The 27,049-nt window shown below is 40.3% G+C and overlaps 1 protein-coding gene across 2 annotated transcripts in view; it reads right to left on the reverse strand.

The window, feature by feature from the left end:
- The window catches only part of LOC122863420 (glutamate receptor ionotropic, kainate 2-like), a 62,451-nt gene that overhangs the window by 29,079 nt on the left and 6,323 nt on the right, over positions 1-27,049 (reverse strand). The window contains exons 2-6 of one of the 2 annotated variants that reach the window (XM_044169920.1): positions 15,651-15,818; positions 14,025-14,288; positions 11,414-11,595; positions 5,876-5,929; positions 4,261-4,434 (exon numbers count right to left, since the gene is read on the reverse strand). In XM_044169920.1, the coding sequence (XP_044025855.1) occupies positions 4,261-4,434; positions 5,876-5,929; positions 11,414-11,595; positions 14,025-14,288; positions 15,651-15,818 (842 nt within the window). The remainder of the gene's footprint in view (positions 1-4,260; positions 4,435-5,875; positions 5,930-11,413; positions 11,596-14,024; positions 14,289-15,650; positions 15,819-27,049) is intronic. The other variant, XM_044169921.1, reaches the window with a different exon arrangement.

The following is a 27,049-nucleotide window of genomic DNA, read 5'->3' on the forward strand; positions in this document are numbered from 1 at the left end:
GGGGCACTGAATCAGACATCTTACAGTTTGTGCGCAGTGTGCTTCATACTTCCATACAGTACAGTACAAACACACACTTGTATGTAAACATGCATGGTAAAACACCTTCTAACCAGAGCGTAGCTGCCACCTAGAAGGTTCCTCTATCCTGTTCTCACAGTGTGGGTGGCTCCTACTCCACTCCCAGCAGTACTTGTTAATGCAGCAAGGTGTCTGTTCTCCATGTCTCTGCTTCCCCCTGTACATATTGCTGTAACCCTACTCCCTCCCCATTTGTCTTCCAGTATTCCTAATTCAAGAAGTGAAAAAAAGTATACTAGATCTTTAATCCTAATATTAACTAATATAATAAATTACTATAACAATTTATTATTAATAAATTCATATCATCCACCACTAAAAGTCAAAACTTGCTAATACAGGTTCTAGAGTTCAGTTTAAAATGACATGTATCGACCACTGGGTACAGCAAACACCAGGACTGATAGTGTCATTGTTTTAACATAGAAGTCTAATAAAGAAGCCAACTGAACTCATGAACAAATGCTGTCTTTTGCATTATCTAAAATGCAAGCATAATCCATGGGCCATCCAGGGGCCCGTTTCACAAAAGCGATATGCAAGCATGCAGACTGCAAATGGTGGCAGCGTCGTGTTTCACAAATGCTCAGGCAAGGGTCGCACGTGCAGGGTTTATTTTGTTTAGTGAAATGTGTCAAAATTAACAGGAGGGGACATTATCTCATGTTGCAAATCACAGCTTGCGTGTGGCAAATTCAGTGAAATGGGACCTAGTACGCACATGCATCATTTCCTGTTATGCAATTTGTATCCCATGGGGGAAAGGCAGACTGCCATTAACGAGAATGTAAGGAGTCAGTCACAGAATAAAAATACATTGTGAAGCTATTGCTAAAAAATGTCAGCCTTAAACAGAATTGTATAATGAGAATCTTCAGGATTATAACTTAAATTACCCAAAATAAATTTGGACTTGGGTGTCCCTACGTATCTGTCTCTCTTCCCCTCATTCATCATCTGTGTGTCACCAAAACCAGCTTTCCTTGTCTATTATGTGCAGTCAAACACAGTGCTTTTATGGCTGTACAGCATTTTATGGGGAAGAAAAAAAAGTCAATTTACAGTTGTGTACAGTGTGTTAAGGACAAATGCTGCGTTGCTGTTTTTTAAAATCATTGTCATTAGCAATTATTTACAGTATCCTGGGAAAGTTTGTTGAGCATGCATGTTCTTGTGCTGATTTGAAGTTAAGTGTCTTGCTCAAGGATATCTCAACAATAGCTGCTGATGGAGAGGATGCAATTAGTCACATTTGCTCACATCAGATTTTCCTTACTGGTCTGGAAGTATCTTAGGTAGCTTCATGTGTTTGTTGTCTTTCTATTGCATTTAGCCTGTGTTACACTAACATGCTTTTTATAGTGTCCCATGTGAACTAGTAGAGCATTCCCATCATGTCATACTTATTATCCAAACAACTGCTCTCTATTAATAAGAGAGTCATTATTATGAGCTATTACACCAGAATTTTCAATTGCGTTGATAACACTGGAGAACATCCAGCCCTCTGTTGTGGTAATTATAGCTCACTGAAATGTAGACATAAATTAAATGATGCAGATGTAGAAAATATCTGGCCCTAAAGCCTCAGTGAGGCGTACAACTGGGAAACGTTTTTTTTTTTTCCCTCAATTAAATTCAAGTATATACTTAGCTCAGTGAATGGGGATTTAAAAAAAATCAAATTACAACGAAGCATAAAAAACAAATATCTCATTAACTGCAGGCAATAATTATACACAGATGGGAAAAATAATAATCAGATTAGATATTAAATATATATCTATTTATCTATTTATATCTATATATATCTATAGTTATACAGGTTGTGGGTCTCTAACTGTTGTTAATTCACATGAAGATGGAGGGTTACAATAATTTGAACTTCAATTTACTCCAGGGATTTGGTTCAAGAGTCGACACAAACAGACAAGATCACCCACTCTTGAACATCACAAATGAACTGGACTAATTAACATCCCTACTCTTGCACCCCCCCCCCCCCCATGTGAGCGATACCTCTGACAAACATAGTTAAGAGGCAGGGGCCGAGTGTGTTTGTGGCTGCGAGCCTGCCTGGGCCGAGGAGGGACTTCTCATTATGCATCCTTTCCTGAGACAACACTTGGCCTCACCCAAGGCACCTAGTGTCACTGTGATTATACACTGCCCCGCATTAATGAGATCGTAGTGGCGCGAGAAAAAAAAATCGCATGCACCTCCTAACGCTCATGACATCCCCACCCCCATCATTCCTGCCCATTCTTCTCTTCCTCATCAACTCCCCTCATGCGGCCACCATCTCACCTTAATCACCCCCCTCCCCCCATCTCAGTCAATCAGTCCTTCATGAAATCACAAGGTGACACGGATGGCGTTGTCCTGGTAACCATCGCAACACAACTGTTGCCTGGTCACCGAGCACAAACAAGCCCAGAGCCCAGCAAGGCTCCTGTGTTGCAGAGAATGAGAACAAGGTATGAGAGAGAGGGAAAAAAAGGCTGGAGGGAGGGTCGGGGGTGGAAGGTCACACACTGGCTGCTGCAGCCCTCCCTCACTTTAATTTAATGATGCCCTTCAAGGTGGCTTCTCAGCCCAGAGCACTGTAACATAAATGTCAGGCAAATCTACAAATGAATTAAACACATTTGAGTTGCAGAGAAACCAAATATTATTTTAACGCATAATGTAAGTACAGGCTATTTTGTAAAAACACCAGCAGAACTGTTTCTCTATGCCTTTATTATACCATTATAATGACAATGTTTTTATATTCATGCTGCTATTTCTTCATTCACTCATTCTAAGGAATCCTCTTAGGGTGGAACACTCTAAAGAATAAAATACATCACAGCCGGGATTCATAAATAGAGCACTCTAATGAAGTACTTTATCAAGCTTGAATGAGCCTTTGGACGTATTATTTATTTTGTAACGGTGGTTCTAGTCCAGTGAGATATGTCAATATGTAGTATAGGATCTGACAAAATGATTCATGCAATGTAATTAATCAGTTCAACATTCTCCACTAATATCCATTAATTTCCGGTGGAGGAAAAAAAATCAAGTGATTTAACCTGTATGTTGCATTAATCTTTTTGCATTCATAACTGCTTTGCATGTTTTTGTGCACTTGAGTGCCACACAGGAAAAAGGATGCACGTGGTGTTGTTTGAGGAAATAAAATATGATATTTCTATGTATAAGGCAGCGTGTACTGTATGTTTCTGGTAAGACATTACAGTAAACTGTAGTATATTTACATGAATTTATTTAGGAAAGTAAAGAAAAAATACATTGACTTCTATAACTGATGGTGTGTTTCCATTTTTCATCACAAGTAAGTGTGAATTAAGGCTGTGACAGATATATGAATAGGCACCATGCACCATGTCTAATTCAAAGGTTTGTCCTTAAGACACAAAGACACTTCTTTCATTGCACTGATTTGTGATACCAGATCTTAAATCTAGCAAGAAGAAGGCTGAAAGAAGGAAAAAAAGGTGTTTGTCTGCAAGGAAGGTGTTGTGAGGGAGGTGGAATAAATTGACTGTTTACAACAACAGACCCAGAGAGGGACCTTGAATGTCCATGACGAGCTCCATTCCCTTTTTCACTTTCAAATCACCTTATCCCATGCTTTTTTGGAAGCCATCCTAAAAAACCAAGGCCATAATTTCCATCCAATTTGCCCCCTCTCTCTGCATGAACACTGACAGATTGTCATATTTTGGCCAAGCTCCCAGAGGAGAGTTGTGAGAGGCAGGAGGGCAGATAAACGGCTATTACCATTCACACCGGCTCATTACTGAGCATTTAGACCCAGGAGCACCAAAGCTCCATGCAGAGGGCGTTCATGCTGCTCCCGTGCCCATCCCAGGAGCCCTGCACCATGGAACTTGTGATTGACAACTTGTGCTCATTCATTCTCCTCTAAAACTATTGTATTTTACATTTAAACATAGATTTTTTTAAACATCTACAGTCACCTACCTTCATAAATATTACTCTATATAAACACAAGTGCCTGCAGCATTAAATCCTAAAAAGTGCAGCTATATTACATATGGCTTTCAACTGATTTGATCATACAAGGATGAAGTACAGCTATAAGCATGTTTCTGCATACACAGCATAATATGTGCATTACGTAAGCAGCATTAAAAGGTTTAAGCCTACCGTCATGAATCCATCAAGCAGGCCTGAGTCCGGTTTGGGTGGGGCTTGAAGCCGCTCCATTGACCACTTCTCGATGATTGACGACACCTGAGAGTTTTCTGTGTTGAGGATGCGGAACCCCGTCATGTTGACTCCACTATAACGATACGGCTCCATGTCGAGGGCAAAAAGGTCCTGGACGCATAAAGATGAAAGTCTAGATGTGTCTGAGCTGCAGAAATAATCAATTTCTTATCTTTGCTTGTACACCTCTATACTGTACACCTCTCATCTGTCCTCAATAATTAAGAGTAGTCATTTGAGTGGCAGCTTTAGCAAAAGAAGTGAGAGCAGAAGAGTACAGTTGAAGGTATTTCACGAGTTATTTTATCTCATGCTGAGTCAGTAGCCTTGATTAAGGCACGGCTTTCAAGGTTACAGGCTAGGCATTTGGTGGACTGCCATGTATCATGTGGTAGTGAAAGGACAACCTGATTGTCCTGCATACAGCATGTCTGGCATCTCACCAGGCAGATGTCTCTGGGATGCGACAACACAGTTGACAGAGCAACAGCAGGTGATGGACGCAGAATGGGGGTGCCGCGGTCAATGTTTGCTGTCCTATTCTGAAAGCAGCATGGATGGCTTGGTACCAGTATACAGCAGCTTTGGCCAGCACAGTGGCCTCCAACCTGCCAAACACTGGCTGATGTTAAAGTAGGCATGTTTCCACCCTGACAAGCGGCAGCATGCCGCTGAAACAGGCCTATAATCACTATTCTCTTACCTTTCCCAATGACATACCTGCTGTCACTCACTCCCCTTTCATCTAGCCAGGTAAGTTCTTATATGGATGCACAAGGGGTAGTTTTATGTCCTGTGCACTGGTAAATGTCTTTTTCAGGTCAGTTTTCTCCAACCTTTCTCTCAGCCTTTCCAATTGTGCTCCAAACAACACAGCATGCCATTTGTTTGTTAGAGCTATAATGGACCAAATGGGTGACAGTCTCATTTGCTCAGGGCTGTTATCTGAGCTCTCAGTCTTCTGTTCTCTGGGCTCAGCGAAGATGTGCTGCTGTTCATTTGGAGCATAGCCAGTAATCTTTGTAGTGGCTAGATCAAAGAACTTTGGAGAACTTCAATCGCTGCCAGAATAAAATATATCCAACTGCTTTTGTTTCCTATACTCAGGGTTGTGGACAGCCAGGTGGGGTGAAAAGGTTGGTGCAGAATTTAAAAAACAAACTGAAGTTTCACAACTGATACTTTAAAATGTAAAGAGTATATTAATAATCAACTACATGACAACGAGTCAGCTTTTCAAGGCCATCTATTTCTATCAACACAAATTCAGGCTGTAGGATCAGGTTCAAAATGCTTTGCACAAAATGAAAATAATAACATGTTTTTCTTTGATTGGCTGCTGGTTGAGTCATATTTAATTTTATTCTAAGAGAAGAAAAGCTGCTATCAGACACTCAGACAGATGGATGTATTTTTGCCTTGCAATCCCAGAAATAGAACACAGTTCAAACCACAAACATTATCAAGTGAATAGTGCTGTGCAAAACATTTAATAAACAACACAGTATATAATTGAATTTTGTCAACATAAAAAAAGTGCCAGCATACTCACCAGGGTAGTAAAAATATAATGGTAGTACTCTGTCATCATACCCATGGCCAGGGCCTACAGGGAGAAAAGAACAGTGAGTAGTAACTAAAAAGATCAAAGATTAATAGCTAAATGGGTTTATTACTCTATTAATTTAAATGTAATTCTTCATTTAGCTTCAGTTGAACCCGTATAGTCACTCTGACACCGACATCTCTTCCCGGGCCAGGAAGGCAGCTGAGAAAGAAAAGGTTTCACACTGAAAGAGACCAGGGGCGTGTCTAGACCATATTGAATTGGGGGGCCAGGTGAGGTTTGTTATTGATTAAAAGTCATATTGAATTATTATTACACTTAGAATGAGATGGCATTATCTAATCTGCCCCCACAGCCCAACCAAACACTGAAGGAGCCTTTTATGTTAAAACAAAGAAAAATAGCAGTAGACCATTGTCTTACAAGAGCTCCAATGACACATCTAAAGCTTCTTTGCCTGTTTTGAAAAAGGATTTTTAAGTGGATATTTAACATGTGTTGTTTGTACTGATATGATTTTGTTTATTTCACAGCTGCCTCTCTATGTGAATGGGCAAAAACCCCCAACATAAAACGTTCTTGTAAAAAGTCCTTGTTATTTTCTGTGCACATACTAATAGGGCTCTTTACAGTCAAGAAAACACTGTGCCCATAACGAATACAAGGAAGCATTGCAGGAAGAGGAACTGAATTGAGCTGTTGACATACAGTATATGTTTTGTTGTGCTTACCAAGTATTCACCAAACATAAATAATCATTATTGTTGCCTCTCTTGGACACACAGCTGTATAGAAAAATCAACAGTGTAACGCCGGGGACACACAGGACGCGGAAGCACCGCGATGCTTTGCCCACTTCCTTTCGCCGCCCATGTTAACCAATTAGGCTGTTCAGACAGAGCGCGCCGCGGCCAGCTCACGCTCAGCAGCAATAGTTTCGGCGTCTGGTCTATTTTATTCGCGTGCAGCAAGCGAATGTGGCAAAAAAACACACTGGTAAGCTATTATAAACAATATATATTAATATTACATGATATAAATGATCTGATTCTGATAAATATCATCCCATGTTCTCCTGGAGTGGACCCCCCCCCCACGATAAAATATCAAGATCTGCCCATCCATATTTATTAGAAATAGTATCACTGCTGTTTGTGATTATGTTTTTTAAATTATGTACTTATTCCACATATTTGTCAGTTGTCTCTAAACATAGAGCAAGAAAGACGAGCAGACACACACACACAGGCCCCTTCCTGCAGATCAATACACAAGGCCATTCTTTTAACTTCATTGTTGCAGAAGAAGCAACGCACCGCAGAAACACAGGAGCAGAATCGCTTGTTGAGCAGTGTGGAGAAATGCGCTTCTGGTGTGAACAACTGCTCACAGAAGAAATGACCTATAGCGTGGCGCTTCGCAGCGCTTCCGCCCTCTGTGTGTCCCTGGCGTACTGTGCTTCTGAGAAGACTTCAATTCAATAAGAACCCCCACCGTTCTCATAAATAATGTGCCTCTGTTGAATGTATTTAACAGGCCTGTGAGCAGACTTAGACTTTTAATTAAAAAACCTTTATTGTCCAATGGAGAGCATCCATTATGACGGGTCAGTAGTAGAGATCTAATATTCTGCAGAGATTAAAGATGCACAGAGCAGAAAGTCGGTATTTGAATCATTTGCATCAGTGCTTAAATAGAGAAAGAGTAATAAAGGGAACAGATATGAGCTTATTGTTTTAGTACATATACATGATGAATAAACTATGAGGGTATGTATTGAGAACTGAGTCCATGTTTCCATAAGGGGAAATTATGTAAATTTGGGGACTGCAGTTAATTCAATTTTAATTAAATTCAGAAAGCAATATGATAAAAATGACTTAACAAATGTAGCAGACTGTTGTACCAACTTAACTGCGCTAACTGTTTACATATTGAAATTAAAGGTGAATAGCGTGGAACCCCAAAGTGTTCAATATTAAATAAATACAAAAGACATTATGAAATAAATAATCATATGAATAAATTGTGTAAAATACATAAATGAACCAATAGTTTGTGAGGTAATTGAAGAAATGATTAAAACTCAACACATCAATATTAGATGTTATTTCATCATTCATTTTGTTTTGTTGGATATCATTTTATTTTATTACAGACATTTTTATTTCAAAATGACCTTTTTCAAATGTTTGTTTTTAATATCATATTGGTATTTCCCCCAATGACAGTGGTGTTGTCAACAGTCCTTTCCCCTTCACTTTTCGGCCAATAATGCACCCCCAGCAGTTAGCTCCTGTTTGCTAGAGCATCAAAGTTATTCTGAATCAAGCAACTAGAGGCTGCTGCTGTAAATAACACAGACAGTAACTCTTTAGCTTTTAAGCCTTAGTTTACGGCTGCTCTTGCTACCTACTTACTAGCTAGGCCGGCTTGTCTGAAGAGCCAATGTTAACAGTGTTAGCTAGCTACTATTGGCTAGAGTGAGCAAAAAGACTTTCTGATTTTCACAGGACTGAATTTTTTTTTTTCTGAGGAACAAACAACAAACAATCAAAACACACCTGAGGTAACTCTGAATTAACCAGCTAACGTTAGCTGCTGCTGCTAACACTGTCTCTTTGTTTTGATGCTAAGTAATAAACCAAAGCCGGATTATTTTCCGGGGCCACATACTGTATATGTATATGTATAAAACTTGCATCACACTGTTCACACATGATAGAGTGGTCATAACATTTGGTCATAACATAACATAATCTGTCTTCTGTGGAAAGATTAAACAACCACAGCTAACACTGTAGCTCAATGTTGTGTTGCTACTCACCTGAAGTCAAACATGAGGACGGAACCACAGAGGGGACTGTTTAACCATTTCCACTATGCCATATTTCAGTATCTTAATACAATATATAACCCTGCTCCTGATTTAGAAAAGCTTGCACATTTTGTTGTCATCTTGAGCATCACCATAACCCCCAATTAGACCAAAGTACACAGCAACAGGGAAACATGGTCATGTATCAAATCAAATCACGTTTATTGGTCACTTCACTGTAAAAAGGCGAGTGAAAATCTTGGTGCTTCTGTATAAGTCACAGGCATGACCCAATACACTCTAGTCGAAAAATGTAATAGACCTGATTGAATACAAGGTTAGACTGTTGAAGCAGTGCAGTGTATGAGGTTAACACAAGCTCCACTGTTTTTTTTGTTGCACTGACTTGTCCTCCTCCCTGCAGACAGAGATGTTTCACCAGAACATCACAGAGAAGGACCACTTGAAGTCACATTTCGGCTCAGCAGTCTGCCAGAAGTGCTCACTGAGTCACAGTACAAGCTAGATGTTAGATACATAGCTGATTCTGTAACGACTGGATCAATGAACCAATGAAACCACTAGACTCAGGACTTTTTTTCTCACTCATACACATTGACACTTTATTGAAGTCTTGTATTTTATTTTATCTTGTACAGTTTTATATATTTTTATATGATCAATAACCTAAAAACTACCTTGTTTTATTTAGCTTATTGTATTTTGCTTGTCATATCTTGCTATTCCTTACTGTACATCTCAGTACTCCCTGTATGCTGCTGTGGCACCTGAATTTCCCCTTGGGGATCAGTGAAGTGCAATCTTATCTTTAGCCATTACATGACTGGACTGTAACAGTACACATTTGTTGTGCTTTACATTATTTGCTTCTACTCTACTGAAATTAGACAGACATGGCTTATTTGGCTGCTAACTCACAGCCACAGGCTTTTATTAACTACTATTACAGTAATTCAGAGTAGAGTTATTCATTTGTTCTGCTGTCGTTAAAAGAATCGAACTGTTAATTTGTTGAGGCAGCAAAATTATTTGTATTTGAATAAAAGTGGAAATAGGCACAATCCTGTTTTTTCATTACACTTCTAATTTTAGGATAATAAAATGTTAAAATAAGTGTTCTTCAATAAACTACTGCAGCAGCTTCCACACCAGGTCTCAAACCTTAGTCTCTGAGTCACAAAACTATGCCAACCACTCAACCATGTTTCAGCTCTGTCAGGTTATGTTTCATAGTACAAGTAACGTGTTGTATATTATAATAAGAGCATTTAACAGTATTTTGATCTAAAATGAAAACTACAGATCCACAATAACAGTAGAAGCGGTGATACTGTGGAAATAAGAGATGAGCAGCTTCTCTTTCTGACTACACCTCTGTGTGCCGTTTATACACAAAAACAACATGGCAGTGATACAAATTCCGCTTAAAAATCAGCTGGCTCTGCTGTTGCCATGGCTATCCACAGACGCCTTGAAGTGTGCAAATCAACATCAAACAGGCTGAATCCAAATGTCCAGACTTCCTCCTGTCCATTGCTAGCAGCCAATGTGGACGGCAGGGCACAGTGCGTTTCCCTCTCTAGTTTGGGCTCACACTGCTCTGCCAAACTCACTGTGCTCTCTAGCAGGCAGCTCCTCCTGCTGTCCATAAGGAGGCTCTGCGCCCAAGGAGGCTCTGCGCTCAAACCCTCCCTCCAGCCTTTGGGCCACGCCTTCTAATTTATATACAGCTTGAAAAGCCAATTGTCAAATGCGAAATGACAAACGCTTAATGGAAAAGATTAAATTTAAAATGTCAAAGGCCCCTAGGCCCCTTTGCGTTTAAAGAATGAGCTGACTACTAGGGACCCTAGGCCCCTGGGGCCTAAAGTGTAATCTGACCACTAGGGCTCCTGGGTCCCTCTGCACCTACAGTGTCAGGGCCCCTCCACGCTTAAAACGTAAGCTGACAACTGGGGCACCCGGGCCCCTCGCCACTTAGAGTGTGAGTTGACCACTAGGGCCCCCAGGCCCCTTGATGCATACATCGAGCGTAACACCTGGGCCCCATGGTACATACAATGCATGCTTAAAGCCTCTCGGACTGGTTGGCACGCTACAGTATGCTGTGACATGATACAATATTCACCAACAAGTCAGTTCATTCTGCATAACAGGACAGTTTGAAGGGCGTCATATAATGACTTTGATTATCACAACTTAAATAGTTAATTAGGTGGCATTTGTTTGCCGGTCGTCTGTGTGAAAGGGTTAAAAGATAAAGGGGTAGCTAGCTACAGTGGGTTGAATAAATGTTAAAACAACATGCCATAGTCATGATGCTTAAATCAAAGCTACTAGCCAGCTAACTATTAGTGCTAATAGTTCAAAATGTGACATTATGAAATGAAAGGTGGCCTGAAATAAAGAATGCCTCTATTAAGTAAAAACAGATTTTTGAATGAACGCTTATAAAACTCTGTTGTTATTACAATAACGAAATAACTTTTTATAATGAGTTGACTTTTAATAATTTACTGAATCATGTCACAAATTATTGTTTCATCTATATAATTTATTCATATGACTTCATTTAATCTATTCATTTAATATTAATCACTTCTGGGCGCCATAAATAGTCCCCCAGGTTTGGGTTTTGCAGTGAATCTAATAAACTATCATGGCTCATTAAGCTGGATTCATACCTGCTTCAGGATCCAGGCAGCCATCTCATGTCCACAATCAAAGATAACGTGGAACTCCTTTGCCTTCTTCATCTCCTTCAGAAGTGGCTTGGCGTCCTTGGTCTCTGTGGGCAGCTGTCGGATCTTCAAACGAATGTTGTATCGTGACGGTGCCTTGATCAGCTCCTGCAGTCGAATGAGACCTGCAGACAACGAGGACACATATAGCGTGAAAAAGGAATTTTGAAGATGCAGCAATATATTGTGTTTGATCTGCTGCCATTTTCAAGTATCTCTGATGCTGAGGAGGCCACAAAAACCAACTAGATTTAGGGTTTCTCAGCTGAAAAAGGCTCATGTGCATGCCTTCCTAATCCACAGTCTATTGATCCTCCCACTCATCCTTGGCAAGCAAACAGACTGCCACAGACCTATCAAGAGAATTTAACACCAACCCAACACATTGCACTCTTTTATACCAAAAGCACAAAATGGAAAGAACCTTGATCTGAACCCGCCTACTGAAACTTCCAATCCCACAGAAGCCTCCCAAATGTGGATCCGCTCTCGTCTTCCATGATACCGTACAGTACCATGAAACAGGTTCTTTTTTTATCCTGATGGAAAGCTGTGGTCAATCCTCCCTCTCCTGTCTCTCACACATACACTTCAGATGTGCTCTGATGAGAGGGACCCTGTTTGCCCAGCTTGTACTTGCCCCTAGGGAGCCTGACGCCGCCGTCACATATTGAGCTACAATCTTCACCTTTCATTTCTCGACCACAAGCTCAGGTAGAAAGCTCTCCGGGAGATACTGTGATGAGATTACAATGAGTTTCTCCCTCAGTAAAGAACTTCAGAGTGCAGGGATGAAAGAGGCTGGATTGATGGGAGAGATGATTACTTGTCATGGGTATAAAAATGGATGGAGCAGCGCGGATAGTTTGAGAGGGAACTGGAGAGAGATAGGATTTTTTTTGTGGAACCACTTTAAGATAGCTCAGCCTATTTTTTATTTTGAAATGAAGTGCTGGGTGAGCAGTTTAATGGTCTTACTGTCTGTGGGGCTGGGTCTACCTGAGGCCTATAGAAAGATTGGTGTAAAATAGGAACATGCAGGTCTTGTTGTGAAAAGTACCACTGTAGGGAGGAATACTGAACCTCCTAGAGCTTTCCTCAGGTAATCCCAATAGATCCCTACTCTGGGGCATGTCTGCGTCTCCCTGTTTTTGTTCGTACTGACACTTTGGGAGGTGTTAAGCAAAAAAAAAAAAATCTGTCAAGGGAGCTCAACGTTTGGGAAACACTGTCAGTGTAGATGTTTGTGGGCTCTGGCTAATGCCTTCAGACGTTCCCTCTGGATCTTCTAACGGCTGTGTGTGAATATTTTATCCCCTCCGATAGTTTTTCCTGCCAGCCGTCAGATAGTCTCCAATCAGCAGTGTGGGGCCCTGGAGCATGAAGCTGTGTGATTACAGCCTGGGACCAGGTGGAAGTGGTTGGGGGAAGAAACGCGGCTATGCAGCTGTCACACTTTTCAGGGCGTCAGGTGTGTTATAGCAAAAATGCTCCACAGAGGAGCCCCTATCTGACAGAGAGAGAGGCGAGAGGTCACCTTTTGGCATCTCACTGGGGCAGTTTGTTGGAGAGTGAGGGTGTTAACGTACTGAGCTCTAAGGCAGGAAGTGAAGAGAGGTCAAGGAGATGAGTCAGAATAATGTGGCACGTGGGACGAGCCATTGGGATATCATCCGAGGTTAACGTACGGGCGCTAGCATACTGCAGGACTGGCTGTTTACTGAAATGTTTGCAACAGATGTGAAAGTAGAGATGCTTGAGGATGCAAAATAACAGTAAAACTATTACACGGTTAGTTGTTAAAAGGAATAGAAAAGGGTTTAAATTTCTATTTAGGGGCACAATTTAGGATGTCAACTACAAGACAATATTCATTTGCTCAGAGTAGGGAGTGAATTCATTATGCAACCTGTCTAAAATTTAAACCTCCTCTCAACTCTATCTAATTTACGTACATTAAGTTGTCAACCACATCATGCCAAATAGCTCATAAATTTCCCAATGAGCGTTTGAATATTGTTATCTTCTCTGGAGCGATTACACTTTACCTCATAAAAATATCTCTGCACTCCAGCTAAAATACAACTCGTCTGTTAAAATGCATATTATGAGCCACTCCACAAAGTCACCAGATAGACGAAATGGCTCACAGACACATTTGATAGCCACCCTCAGAGATCAAGTGTCTCTGTGTGTTATTAATGGCTGTTGTCAGCCCCCACATACTACAATTCTGCATTGCATTAATCTGAAGAGACATTAGGTCATTCTGTGTAATGTGGTTCTCTTTTTTCTATGCTGTTGCTCACTCTTCTGGAAGACTGACATGGGCAGCACCTGCAGGACTGAGGCAGAACAGTAAGCTATTGATTTCTGAATTAACTTGACAGGTTACAAAGCACTCACTGAACTCTGAGCAGCAGTGCTGCTTTTTGGAGTTCACCTGGTACCTCTTGTTTTTCTGGAAATTTTAGGGTTTAAAGGCTGCAGGTTGTAAACATTTTCACACTCATCATGAGCACCACTGGAAGATGAAGACAGACACCGACTGTACCTGTACCTGTGCTGTCGTCATACACCACAGTGACTGTTCTCCACTTGAAGAAGTGCACCAGGTCAAGGATGGCTCTACTGAGGGAAGAGAAGTCGGGATACAGGCTGACATAGTATGAGTCCCTGTTGTCTGACACTTGATGCTTCCACTTGGTCTGGATGTGGGGCACTCCCAAAGCATTGCAGATGGACTGGACTGCATTGGCCGACGAGCTGTGTGAGGGGCCAAAAATGGCCGCCACTCCGAGGGAAAGCTGATCACATGCTGGTAGGGTAGCAAGAGGAAGAAGCAACAAGTAAGCTTAATGTTTTTGCTGAGATTTTAAATTTCACAGTTTCTAATTTTTTTTGGTGTTTTTGCCCACGTGTCACCCCAAACTAACACTAAGTAACCAGAACAGGTGCTTGATAATAATCACAGCCAAACTGAGAAGGACACACATGCACACCCACAAGCACACGGGTCATGTGATACACATTTCTGCCAATGGTTTTACACTATTCCACTGATCAACATGTGGCTGTAAGGTGCCAAAAAATGCAGCAGTGCACCAGCAAAGGCAGGGACGAAGAAGACCGCTAGCAAGGAAAACATGTGAAAATGCAGGTTTCAAAATGATAAAAAAAAAATCGGCTTTGTAAATGTTTTATGAGGAAGGAAATGGATTCAACATGCTTGTTAGACCTCAAGGATACTCACCAAAATGCTTTGTGTGTAACACTGAATTTAAACTTTGTGTACAAGAAAACTCCACAAGGTGCCGAGTGGAGGGGAATAGCAATCTGCTGCAAGGACACTGCTAAGCTTTTTTTCCATTTCACTCAACTGTTGGTAAACTGGGTTAACTTGTGGCCTGTTTTATTAATTTAATGTCAAGACTTTGTGGACGTTTTGACAGTACAGACTGTCTAGTGTTTAGATGGTGTCAATCAAATTGACTTCCATGGCTGTGTCTGAAATCACCACGCCATTCGCTCATTCACTACTCCTTTCAGAATAAACACTGAATAATTTACTTTACAGTGAGCAGTAAATTGAGATTTCAGACACTTACTAATCATCGTCATTTTGCGCCATCACCGACAGCTGTAGTGCTGCTGTAGTGCTTGCATCTATCAAATGTGATGTGTTACATTATGGGATTTGTAGCAATAAGTTTTCTTTTCATTGTGGAAATTTTTGAGGGCACTATACAGTATAGTGCATCCATTTAACACTCAAATAATATAGCAGACTGTAAATAAAGTGCACTATATAGTAAAAAGACTGTGAATGTCTAAATTGACTTTCTGTGTTTGTCTCCAATATTTGGTAGTTAATGTTCAATTCACATAATCTTTGAGCTGTTACACCCTTTAATTTTGACTTAATAAAGACTTATTTTAGATGATTTTTTCTTCCTTGTGCTGGATGTTTACATACTCTATCATAAGTGGAGTAATTTCATTTACTTTTGTGTTCCTAAAACCTGTTAAGAATACATTTCTTAAATGCATGGGAGCCATATGACAAACCATTTATTTCTTCTTTTCTGACATAGGTAAATGCAACTAAAAGTGATGAACTACAAAACAAGCACTCATGGTGAGGTTCCACTAAATGTCCGTCTCATATCTCCTGACTCACCTTTCCTGGAGGCCTCAAAGCTGTCGAAGATATTTATTCTCTGGATGTCATAGGTCAGCGTGGTGTTGGGGAGCAAGGTGCGGTTCCTGTTGATTGTGTTCAAGGCAAATTTAAAGGCTAGTTCCTCTGCTCCAGAGGGGCCGCTCTCAATGGATTCAAATATTCCTCCTGTGGTTGAGAAAAAAAAATAAAAAAAAAAGCTGTGAAAAAGACTGAATAGCCACTTCCTTTGCCTCTAACTGCAATAGATTCCTTAACACAAGTGACATTCAAGTAAATGATCGATACGATGCAGGCAATTACAGCTCAAGCAGTGCTATCATTTTTAGCACTTCAGTATTTGTAATCTTATTATTGATGCTACTGTGTTCACTCCTTCAGACAGCTCAGTCACACGATGACATGAAACTGATTTACAGTGCGGGTTAGGCGATTGCATCTCATCTGATTTGCATTCTGTTGCAGTTGTTTGTGTAATTATAGGCAATTAGTTACGAAGGGAGGTTAGTTCAGGGGTGGGTGTCCTTCTTTAACTCCCTTGCTGAGCCTTGACAGAAAGGTTCACTCTTCCATTTTGTCCCATTGATTTCAGTGATTTTCAAATGAGAGGAGAGCAAAGAAAAACAAGAGCGCAGGGAGGAGAGAAATGAGGGCAAAAAGACAAAAAAGCTACATGAAAGGAAAAAGAGAGAATTAGAGCCATGGGAGACATCAGAAACATATTTAAAGTGGTATAGAAAGAGAACCGAATGACAGAGGTAGTGAAGGAGAAGGCCAATCAAGTCAGAAATTAAGATAAAACATTAGGAATTATTTAAATTACACTCATTACAAACAGATTGACTCAGAAGATTAAATTTATTATTTCTGCATCTTATTTCACTGTTACTTTCACTGCTGATTTTCAGTGGAAAAACATCCTGATGGGAGTTTCATGCTGCACCTGCCTGAGAAATTTTGTTAACTTTTGGATATATAGGAATCAGACCTTGCAATGCCTATTAATTGACAAAGTAAAAGCCTCAACCCCAAAACAAACAATACATGCTGTGTCACCACACTGTGCGAGCCAGACAATATAATTACCATCACAAAGTAAGGTGTTGTCAACTTAAAACAGCTCCCGTCAGACTTGTCAATTATTTTGAGCTGAACAAAAACAATTAAAACTCCATATGGTCAATTAATGTAGTTCATAATCCTAAACAAAAGAAGGAAATGTTTGAACCGGCCCACTACCAATGTGTCACATTTCAAGATTATGTCAAAACATCATTTACCTGCATTCATTTGACAATCACCAAACTACATGTCAGTAAATATGACTCCAACGTGCATGGACATATTGAAGTTACAATCAAATTTATATGCTCTTTTTTTTTTTACGTGTTTTATATAAAATATATGAAATTTTGCTCCATCTAATCTACAAGACACTCAGCCAAGATATACTTAATTTCAGGTGTAAATGGGATCAGTGAGAATGCCAACACTATTTTCAGTCATGTTGTAGGTGGTGCAATATGCTGGAGTATGTAGCATATTAAAGTTTCACAGATAATATTTCTATGTCAAACGACTAAAACAGCTGTAAGTTTAGCAAGTCGAGCAACTACTTCAACTTTCAAAATCAACATAATAAAAAAGCAAACCAGCGTTACGAAAGTCAGTGCAACTTTGAGGATGGACTAAATCCTGAGAAAGCTTTACAGAAATCAAACTTAAAAGAGAATGGATGAAGGGGAGGGGGAAAGATGAAAGGGGGTTGTGAGAGCAGCTCTGAGAAACACTCTCGGAGTCAAGAGCAGAGTTCAGTAGTCCATCCATGGCTTCCATCCTCTCGGGGGACAGAGAGTCGGTTTGACGAAATCCTGAAAAAAGTTTAGTTAAAGCCTGTTTATCGATTCAATTACAGAGAGCGAGGGAAAAGTGAGACAGAAACAGAAGCCAGAGTGACGCATTTTTAAAAGAGTGGAGAAAGAGAGAGAGCTGTACAATAATAGACAATGGCTATAAATAGTATCTGGCCAAGGCAGGGAGTGATAGAAAAGGAGTGCAGGAGGGCAAAGAAGATGTCATTAACTTAGTGAGCTTTATCACTGTCAGCATGGTACAGCCTATATATATATATATATATATATATATATATATATTTTTATATAAAGAGATGGATGTCACAGTGTAAGATGAGAGTTTGGCGTAAACTTAGTACATGTTTTTTGCTTCACTGTCATTGAGTGAGCTATAATAATGAGGTTTTCATGTGTTAGCCCTCCCTCTATACAGCAATGTGATGTGAACATGTTGCTATTCATGGCATTTCATTTCACTGAAATGGCACATTAATCTTCAAAAGAATGAATACCCGAGAATCACCATTAAAGATGATTGGAATCATGTCAGTCTGACCTAATAGATAATTATTACACTATTGCCCTGAGGGAGCAGACAGAGCTCCACTGGCCTGTTCAACGAGTATGAAACTGAGCCTAAGTGTGTTAAGTTATGCTCATCAGATTTCCTTGGCACACTGTATAGCTTGGACATGCTGATTTAAAAGAAATCATATACCTTTGAGAACACAGAAGAGCAGAAACATTTGTTTACAAAGGGTTACATTTAATATTTCCAAGGAGATGTCAAGCATTACATTACATTGCAAAATGATACCACACAGAAAATGAAATGGTTATTGTTTGATTTAAAGCTCCTTGGACTGTAACATGTTACATGAGAATGTGTCCTCAGTATTGTTTACACTGAATGATGAATCTGACATTAAGCTTTCTTGGAAAATACTTGCACACATTGGTATTGGGTGTATGCATATTTAGCTTGCTTAAAGTTTAATAACACTTGGGCTTGTATCATCTATGTATCCATCCTCCTCTCGCTACTTGGTGTTGTGGTCTGTCTGATTGCAGGTGTGTGAGTTACAGCTGAGATAATCAGTGTGTGTGTGTGAATTATAGAGTCGCCATCATTGGGACTGGTCTGAATTATAGTGCAAATGAAAGCTCTGAGTGAGTTATGAGCTGGATAATCACCCTGACGAGGAAACAGGCCTGCTGATCTGAGTGTCTTAGTGTGCGTATGTGTGTGTGTTTGTGTGAGAGAGCCTGAGCAGAAAGTGAAAATGAAAAGGCAGTGTGGGAGGGCGTCTCCTTTATGTAAATTTGACTCCCTTTTAATGTTTGTTCACAGTTAATCAAGTGCATTTTGGATTTAACATCATAAAGTTACTTGGTCATTGGCTTTATTTCTGACTGAAATTAACTCAATTTGAAATTAGTTCCTGTAAATAGAAATCATTCACCTCTGAAGGACATACATCATAAACAATAGTAATGGACAAACCTTGAATTCATGTACAGGTGGTCAAAATGTGTCACTTTTGGTCAGATATATTCTACTGCTCACATGCTGCTCTAAACAAAGATGAACACTAACACCATATTTCTGTGACTGCAGGACACTGGAAGTACTACCAGGGAGAATGTATTTACTACTAAAAGAAATGGGTTACTTACTAAACTATGAATGAAAATACAATAAGCTCTCTACTCAAGGATGCTCTTGTACACTGGGAGATGGGAGTCAGATATGTTGCCATGGCGACTCATGCATCTATGCTATGGCTGAGAGGCATCTGCAGTTTTGGTGTCTGAGCAGCTGATTGGTGGAGGAAGGGCGTCGTGATAGTGCGGACGGCCTGTCTCTGTGACTAATGACCAGCAGCGCAGCTGCAGGATGGCGGTGGGCTGTAGGGTGGGTGCCATAGCAACCAGCGAGCAACCCTGTCACTAGGGCAAGTGACTCAGGTATGCACATGAAGTCACTCAGTTAAGCTGTAAGAACCTTCACCCACCACACCCCAACACCCTGGCCTGTTTCTGTCTCCTGCTGTCTTTCAGCTGGTGAGCATCAGTGCTCGGAGCCAATAGGCAGGAGGCAAAAGTGATGGAAACACTCCGTAAATATCCCTGAAATTCCCGGTGGGAGCGCTCCCTGACATGTTTGCCGGTGAATGGGACATGATGCATGAAGGCCTGCAGAGAGTCGCCGCCCCTGGTCATTAATCTGAAGTTCCCCTTGCGGTAGACTGACCTTCCTACGCTACACAAGGGCCAATTCTCTCTCTCCCTGAAGATCCCCAGAAATCTGACATCAAATGGGACACATCAAATGTGCGGGATGCTTGCCAGTACTATGATATCGCACAAACAAACCATCATCACCGTAGCTTGTATAAAAATCTTCTGAAAGTTATTTTCAAGGAAATGAGGCCCATTCTATTCTATTCTACATGTATGGGCAGAGATACACACTGCTTTAATACCGTACATAATACAACAGTGTATTATTTGACCTGCTACATCTTCTCTGGCTATGGCTCAGAGATAATATCTTGCAGAGCCTTGGTTTTGTAAGAGCAAGATAAGGAAAGCAGTAAACTCGGTTAATAGAGGTACATTTTCCAAGAAGATACTTGATAGAGATCTTGGTTGAACCTAGTAAACTTATTTAGGAGCCAAAGTTGAGCTTAAATCAAATGAGACAAATAAGAGTAAAAGCAATAGAGTGAAATCCTAGTATTTGTGTTTCCCATTAATGAATAGAATAGAATAAAAAAGCCTGAATAGGAATGCAGGTGTTATATAACATGAAAGACCAAGCTATAAAAACTTAAAAAACCGCAACCCAAGAAAACCAGTTGAAAACACAAATCAAATTAACACAGTAAAAAGTCAACCAATACAATGAATCAGCAATCAATCAACAATAATTAATCACTCTGTTAGAGTTATGGAAACTGAACATGAAACCATTAGAAAGCAGCTTATGTGAACAACAGTTAAGCTGTTGTTATCTGACTTGTTTGGCTTGTTGTGTGTTTTTTCTCCAGGATAGAATCACTCCTGTCACCCTAAAGCCTCTTGACACTGGACTGGACTGTCACCTACCACTGCTGGACGCTAAGCCTCAGGCTGACTCACACACTTGAACATACACATGTGAACACACACAATCACGCACTCCAAAGATTGAGACTGAGCAAACCTGTCAGGTAAGAAACAACTGAGTCCGGGAAAACTGTAAGAATTTAAAGCTCACGCCTGTGGCATTCAGAGATACCTAAGTTCAGTTACACTCAGGGTAATAATTAGCTATACCATTGCCAATAGGTCAATCTCATCAATCTCATACAATGAGCACACACATAGTCTTCAATTAGAAATGTGTGCCACCACCCTTGTCCATTACCCAATGCCAAGTTGGAAAGCAGTGATCATATAACATGTATTAATTCTGTGCGCTGGCAGCAGATGTGCTAATTTGCCAGGCTCTCTCTATTCATAATAATGTGCCAGCTCCCTCCTCAAAATATGTGCTAATTTGCAAGGGCTCATTGTGGATGTGCTAAACTACCGGCTGACATTTTGTGTGCTAATTTGTCAAGCAGGGACCCCTTTTGGTACTAATTGTGCCAAACTGTGAGTACACTTCCACAGGCCTTGAATTGCTGGAGTCCCAAATGACTTCTGTCTGCTCGCAGTTTCCAACCTCTCCACTGCTCTCGAATTGCGAATGCAACTGAAAAGAAACACTACTGTGAAAATAAGATGTATAAGCACTAAGTGCTCACGCTCGCTGGCACACACACACACACACACACACACACACACACACACAGACATACACAGATGCACACAAACACATTTCACAAAAAAAATATGTGACTGCTCTTGAGATTAGACGAGCCCCTTAAAGAAGCATAGGAACGCAGCTAGAGTCAAATGCTATGGTAGTTCTGTAGTATCATCAAACATGCACACCATACAGAAATAACAGCCTGCTCCTGTGATTAACAAAGCTACTTACAGAAACATAAGGTCACAACTAGAGTTTACTATGATGATGTGTTATAAAATGAACTATTTTGCTGAAATATTTCATTATCATCAACATCATCTTCTTCTATCTATCCTGCAGTAACAGCTGAGGCATGAACACACCTACATGTGTTCACAATCTAGAGGAATATTCAACTACCTACTTAGACAAACATAGAAACACAGTGAGAGGCCAGCGCATGTTTTGTAGTGTCAGTACAAACACATTTCACAAGGTGAAGCTTTCTTCCCAAGTTGACATGTACACAGAGAATTTCATTACCTGAATCATCAATTTATATTTTACAACAAACACGGATAATTCTATTGAGGGCTGCAATTTAGGATTATTTTCATTGTTGCTTTATCTGTCAGTTATTTTTTCAATTGATTGATTGATTGTTTGGTCTGTCGAATATTAGATGTTGGTGAAAATCATCCATCCATCACAATTCCCTAATGCGCAAGGTGACATCTTAAAATTGCTTGTTTTATATGACCAACAGTCCAAAACCAAAAGATAACACATAAGACAGACATGCAGTAAAATTGTGAAGCTTGAACGATTAAATGATTGTCAAAATAGCCACTTAATTTTCTGTTGATCAGCTCATCGATTAATGAGTCGTTGTTTCAGCTTAAATTTTTTTAGTAAACCACTTCGCAAGCAAACGTCACAGTGTGCAATAAATATAGGTGAATAATTACTTTTTCAAAAATGCCAAATCACATATTTACCTTTGGGAAAAATGGAACAGTCTTTAGTGTGTGGAAATTGAAAATAACATAAATATTGTACCAAATTGTCATTCTTATTTGTGGAGGTGAAAAATGCACACGAGAGCTTGTTCAGTACAAATCATATATACTTTGTTACTACCAACCATTTTCCAGGCATAGCCACAACATAAAGAAAACTGTAAGCTCCCTGCTTGCAAAGAGCAAAAATGTTTATTAAAGCTTTTGATGTGCACAAATCAACAGAAGCACACAGAGCAGAAGACGTGATATAACATGCAGAAAGGTGGCATTGCATTTTGAGCTCTTCCTCGTTCAGCACTGCCTGAGGAAGAGCAAGCCAAGCTTCAATAAGTATTTTCAAATTGTCTTTATGTCATTTCTCTGTGGGCCATTTTGGAAATCTTTTTTTTTTACCTCTGTATCCAACAGATACCAAAGCTAAGAGTTTGTTGGATTTTTGAATACAACCCTCCCACCTGCCAAAATATACTGGGGTATAACATGAAATATTCTGGATATTACCATGGAAACAAGATTCATACAAATAACAAATTCTGTAAAATTGGGGGCAAACATGCCTTTTAGCATATAACTGCCAATGTTATCATGCTTGCCACAATAGCACACATTATGTAAATGTACTCAATAAATGCAGCATTAATGTTTGTCATCAACATACCAAATATGCACCATTCAGTTATGATGTATTGTATATTGCAGCTGTGGCATGAAAACATTGTGTTTTAGGGGGAAAAAAATCGTATTACTTGACACACTGTGACACACTGTGGGTTTTATGAGCCTTGGAGCTCACACACCTCCTATCTGACTTCCAAGTATAAACATGAGTATTCCCAAAACTGCAGTCACAAGGTTATGAAGTTCAAGTAAATAATACAAATCCCAGAACTGCAGTCAGGAGCCTTTTTCTGCCAACACAGAAAATATGTGATTTGGCTCTAATATACGGGCCATAGGGAGTGAGAGGGACCAGTTATCGAACAGAACGCGTCTCTGCCATTTCTCTTTCTTTGTCCCATCTTTTTCTCTCCTTTATCATATGGCCACACACATACACACACACCGCCTTCCTTACTCCCCCTGACTAGACAACACCTCATGGTGGCCTCGGCAGGTGACAGATGGCGACCTCACAGCACTGCTCACTGTAAACTGAGTTTTAATCAAGCCTAAGCACGTGTGAGAGATGCTAATTATCCACTGCAGGCTAAGAGAGGCAGGAGTCCAGCCTTGAGAACATTGTGACTATGTATGTGCATGTGTGTGTCTCTGGTTTATAATCACTTTCCCCATTGTGATAAAACCGTTGGGGCTTTATTATCCATTTATGGCATTGCAGCTGAGAAGTATGAGGCAGGACGGACTGGGTGTCTCAAGCGTCCCTGGATACTCCAGCCCTCAAGCTGTATCGCTCACCAAAATAAATATAGATGAGAACTTGACTAACAGTAATCTTGGAGTCTTAAAACAAACTCTCTGAAAGTTAAGCTGTGGGATTTCCAACTGTCTCTCAGCATACTTGACAAAAGACTCTCTCACTATGGTGTCATTTCTGAACATTTACATTCTAGACATGAAACCAGCACTCTTATCTGAAAAGAGTGTGATAGCAGTGTAAACTTACATTACAACATCTCCATGCATTTCACATATATCATATGCAGCCGACCTTGGTATAGAGCTAAAAAGAACTTCAATTTATAATGTTGCAATTAGGTCACTGTAAATTATGTGAGACTATCATCCTCTTTGCTCCATTCGCCGCTCTCATTCTAATTCTCACTGTTCTCCTGCTCATCAAAATGGCCCTGTATTACACTCTTCCCATTGTAATTTTGAACAAAATGGCTGTAAAATTAGACTTTCTTTCTTGCAGAAGGGCAGATGTTATCTCCCGTCAGAGCCAAAGGTCAAGAATTAATTCAGGAGGCGGCTCTTTAATGCTCACAGCTGGGTTTTTGAAGAGTGATGGAGAGGGGGAAAAAGACATTTTACAGGATTTCTGTAATCTGATTAGAATAAGTTTTAATCTTCATACATTTAGAGATACTTGCACAGACAGTGATTATTATTTTCAGATAGGTAATGACACAGAAGCTGGTAAACCCTGACTTATAAAAATATAAATATATATCGTCGATTGGGCAATAATGTTCTTACACACAAAAATTACAATCACTAGCAGAGTCAGTGCTAGTGGTTTCCAATGCATTAGAACTTGAGTTTTTCAGTACAGTAAATTCACATGGTATCTATATTACCTCATCAAAGCCATTTATGTCATGAAAAGAATATGGAGACTATGGAGGACACAATATAAGGATAACAAAATAAGCCCCGAGACAAATGAGTATTACGCACAAAAACCTCCACCAAGTTGCATATATGTTAGAAACATTATAGTACAGTGTTCTATTCCAGGATTGGGGAAGTCTAATGGAAATCTGAGACTGAAAAGGTATTCTTTGCTTTGAAATTCAAAAGGTACAATAGGAAACAAGAGGTGTGTATGTGTATGTCATATGAGGATTCGTGCCTTTGTGTGCAAGGACACTGAGACCAGGGGAAGAGGGGAAGTAAAGCTTGATGATAGTGCGAGAGAACAAAGTAGAGGGGAAGGACCAGGAGACAAGCTGAGAGCCAAAGGGAGACCAAGATGACATGGAGAGAAGGACAGCGAAGGACAAAGGGAAAAAATGGAGAAAGGAGAAAAAAGAAAAGAGGAAATGGACAGAAAACGCTATTTTCTGGATTCTGGATATTGATTTGATGCTGAAAGTGCACCTCGCTGTCACACTGTTTCCTCACAGCCCGTCAGATGTGCTTAGAAAACAACAGGTGATGGCCATGATGTCTGAAGTCAGAGTAAGCTGTAGCACATACGCAGATGGCAGATGGGAGTGCTGTCAGACAATCAAAAAGAGGAGTTTGGAGAAGGAGGGAAGGAGGAAGAGAGGAGGGGTGGGGCATGAAAAAAAATAGATGAGCGAAGGAAGCGAAGAGGGAGAAATGGAGAATAAAGAGGTCACTGGAGGCAGATAAAAGACACTCAATTAAACGACTGAATGGATGGCCCATTAGACCTGAACGGACACCTGCACCCCCTCACCCCCCTCTCCCTCAGCCACAGGACAGGAAAATGCCAGTTCCTGGTTTGGGTTCATCAGCCTCCCATCAGCCGCTGCTGTACACAAGCTAGCTGATAATCAGAGCTGCAGGTACAAGTCAATATGCTACACTTTGCTGCAAAGGAGTGTCAATTTTTCTTGCTTGTTCTACAAACACACACAGGCAATTGCACAGTAGCAGAGAGAGAACGAAATGAAAGAGACCTGAACACTGACTTTACAGAGGAAAGTAGCCAGAGGCTACCTGATACAAATAAATTACTACATAATAAAGTAATTTTCTCATTTTTTTCTCAATAAATAAGAAAAGATCTATTGAGAATAAATGTAAAAAGACAGTAGAGGTGAAATTGGTAGAAAATCAAGAGTCCTGTTCTAATCTTTCTTCTGATCTGCCGTCTACTGTTTATTTCACCATTTCTCAGATTCATTCGCACCCTGCTGGGTAGGAAATTCAGCGTCTTTTGTCATGTTTAAAAAGCAATGGCCGGGTGTGGGTATATCTCATTGGTAGCTGTGCAAGGGAAACGGAGGCGGTTGGTTTCATTATGTCTCCTCGAAATCTTAAAACAGATTGTGCAAGATGAGAAATCAATCCAAGTCCGTTCCAGTCCGTCGTAATGCTTTGTGTGTGGATATGGGTGGGATCAGTGGGTCATATCAAGCAAATGGGGAAATGTGTCGTTTCGAGTGTGGGCGACAACAGAACCCTGACAGAGGCTTCTGCAGCCAAAAAATGTGGTTAGTTTAGCGTTACAGCTTGTTTTCCAAAATAAGAATTGTTTTAATTCTTCCACTACACCATCGTGGTCTTCTCTGGTCCATTTACATTAGCTAATGCTCACACAAATTACCTGCTTTCTTTCCTGTGCACATTTCTCCTCTCCTCTCACCTTTCCTTTCACAAATACCTTCAAAACAAAAAGCTTGGAAGACTGATTTAGAGAAAGCTACACAAACACTTAAAAAATTCTCTGAGCAAAAGGAGAGGAAGGACAGAAAAATGAAATTCAACATTGCAGGAGGAGACATTTTGCATAGCCCTGGTGGATTGTGGACAATAGAGTGTCATGCTGATTCAAAGAACATGATTTCAAGTAAGCTTGCCTCAATACGTCCTCCCACAGAGCCCATTTCCCCCTGTGTCCTTGGTTCACACAGAGAAATGTTCATACATCCGACCGGCTGTGCTGTCAATGGGAGCCCGAATTCTGCTTTCTCTCTTTCAGTCAGTCGCTCACCCTCCTCTTCTTACTCCTTTATTCAGCTGGCTGGAGATGAAGGTGAATCATGACATCCTAACCTGATCGGTGCCTCACATCATAGCCAACACAGGAAGGCTTTCTGTAATCAACTGACTTCTGAATCCCATATAGTTTGGACGTCAGTGCTTTCATTTACGGTGTATGTGCCTCCAAATATCTTCACTTGGTCTGAGTGCTTGGAATTCACATGTACATGCTTCAGTTTACAGGACACATTAAGACACAGTTGTAAAAATATATATTGCTACATGGATGAAATTATACAGGCATATTTACCACTGAGCCCTATAGCAACAAACACATCCAACAAAAGGCAATGACCCTCCTGTGTATTTAAGCATAGAGCAAAT

Source organism: Siniperca chuatsi, linkage group LG16 (genome assembly GCF_020085105.1).
Source record: "Siniperca chuatsi isolate FFG_IHB_CAS linkage group LG16, ASM2008510v1, whole genome shotgun sequence".
In the NCBI taxonomy this organism is placed as follows: domain Eukaryota; kingdom Metazoa; phylum Chordata; class Actinopteri; order Centrarchiformes; family Sinipercidae; genus Siniperca; species Siniperca chuatsi.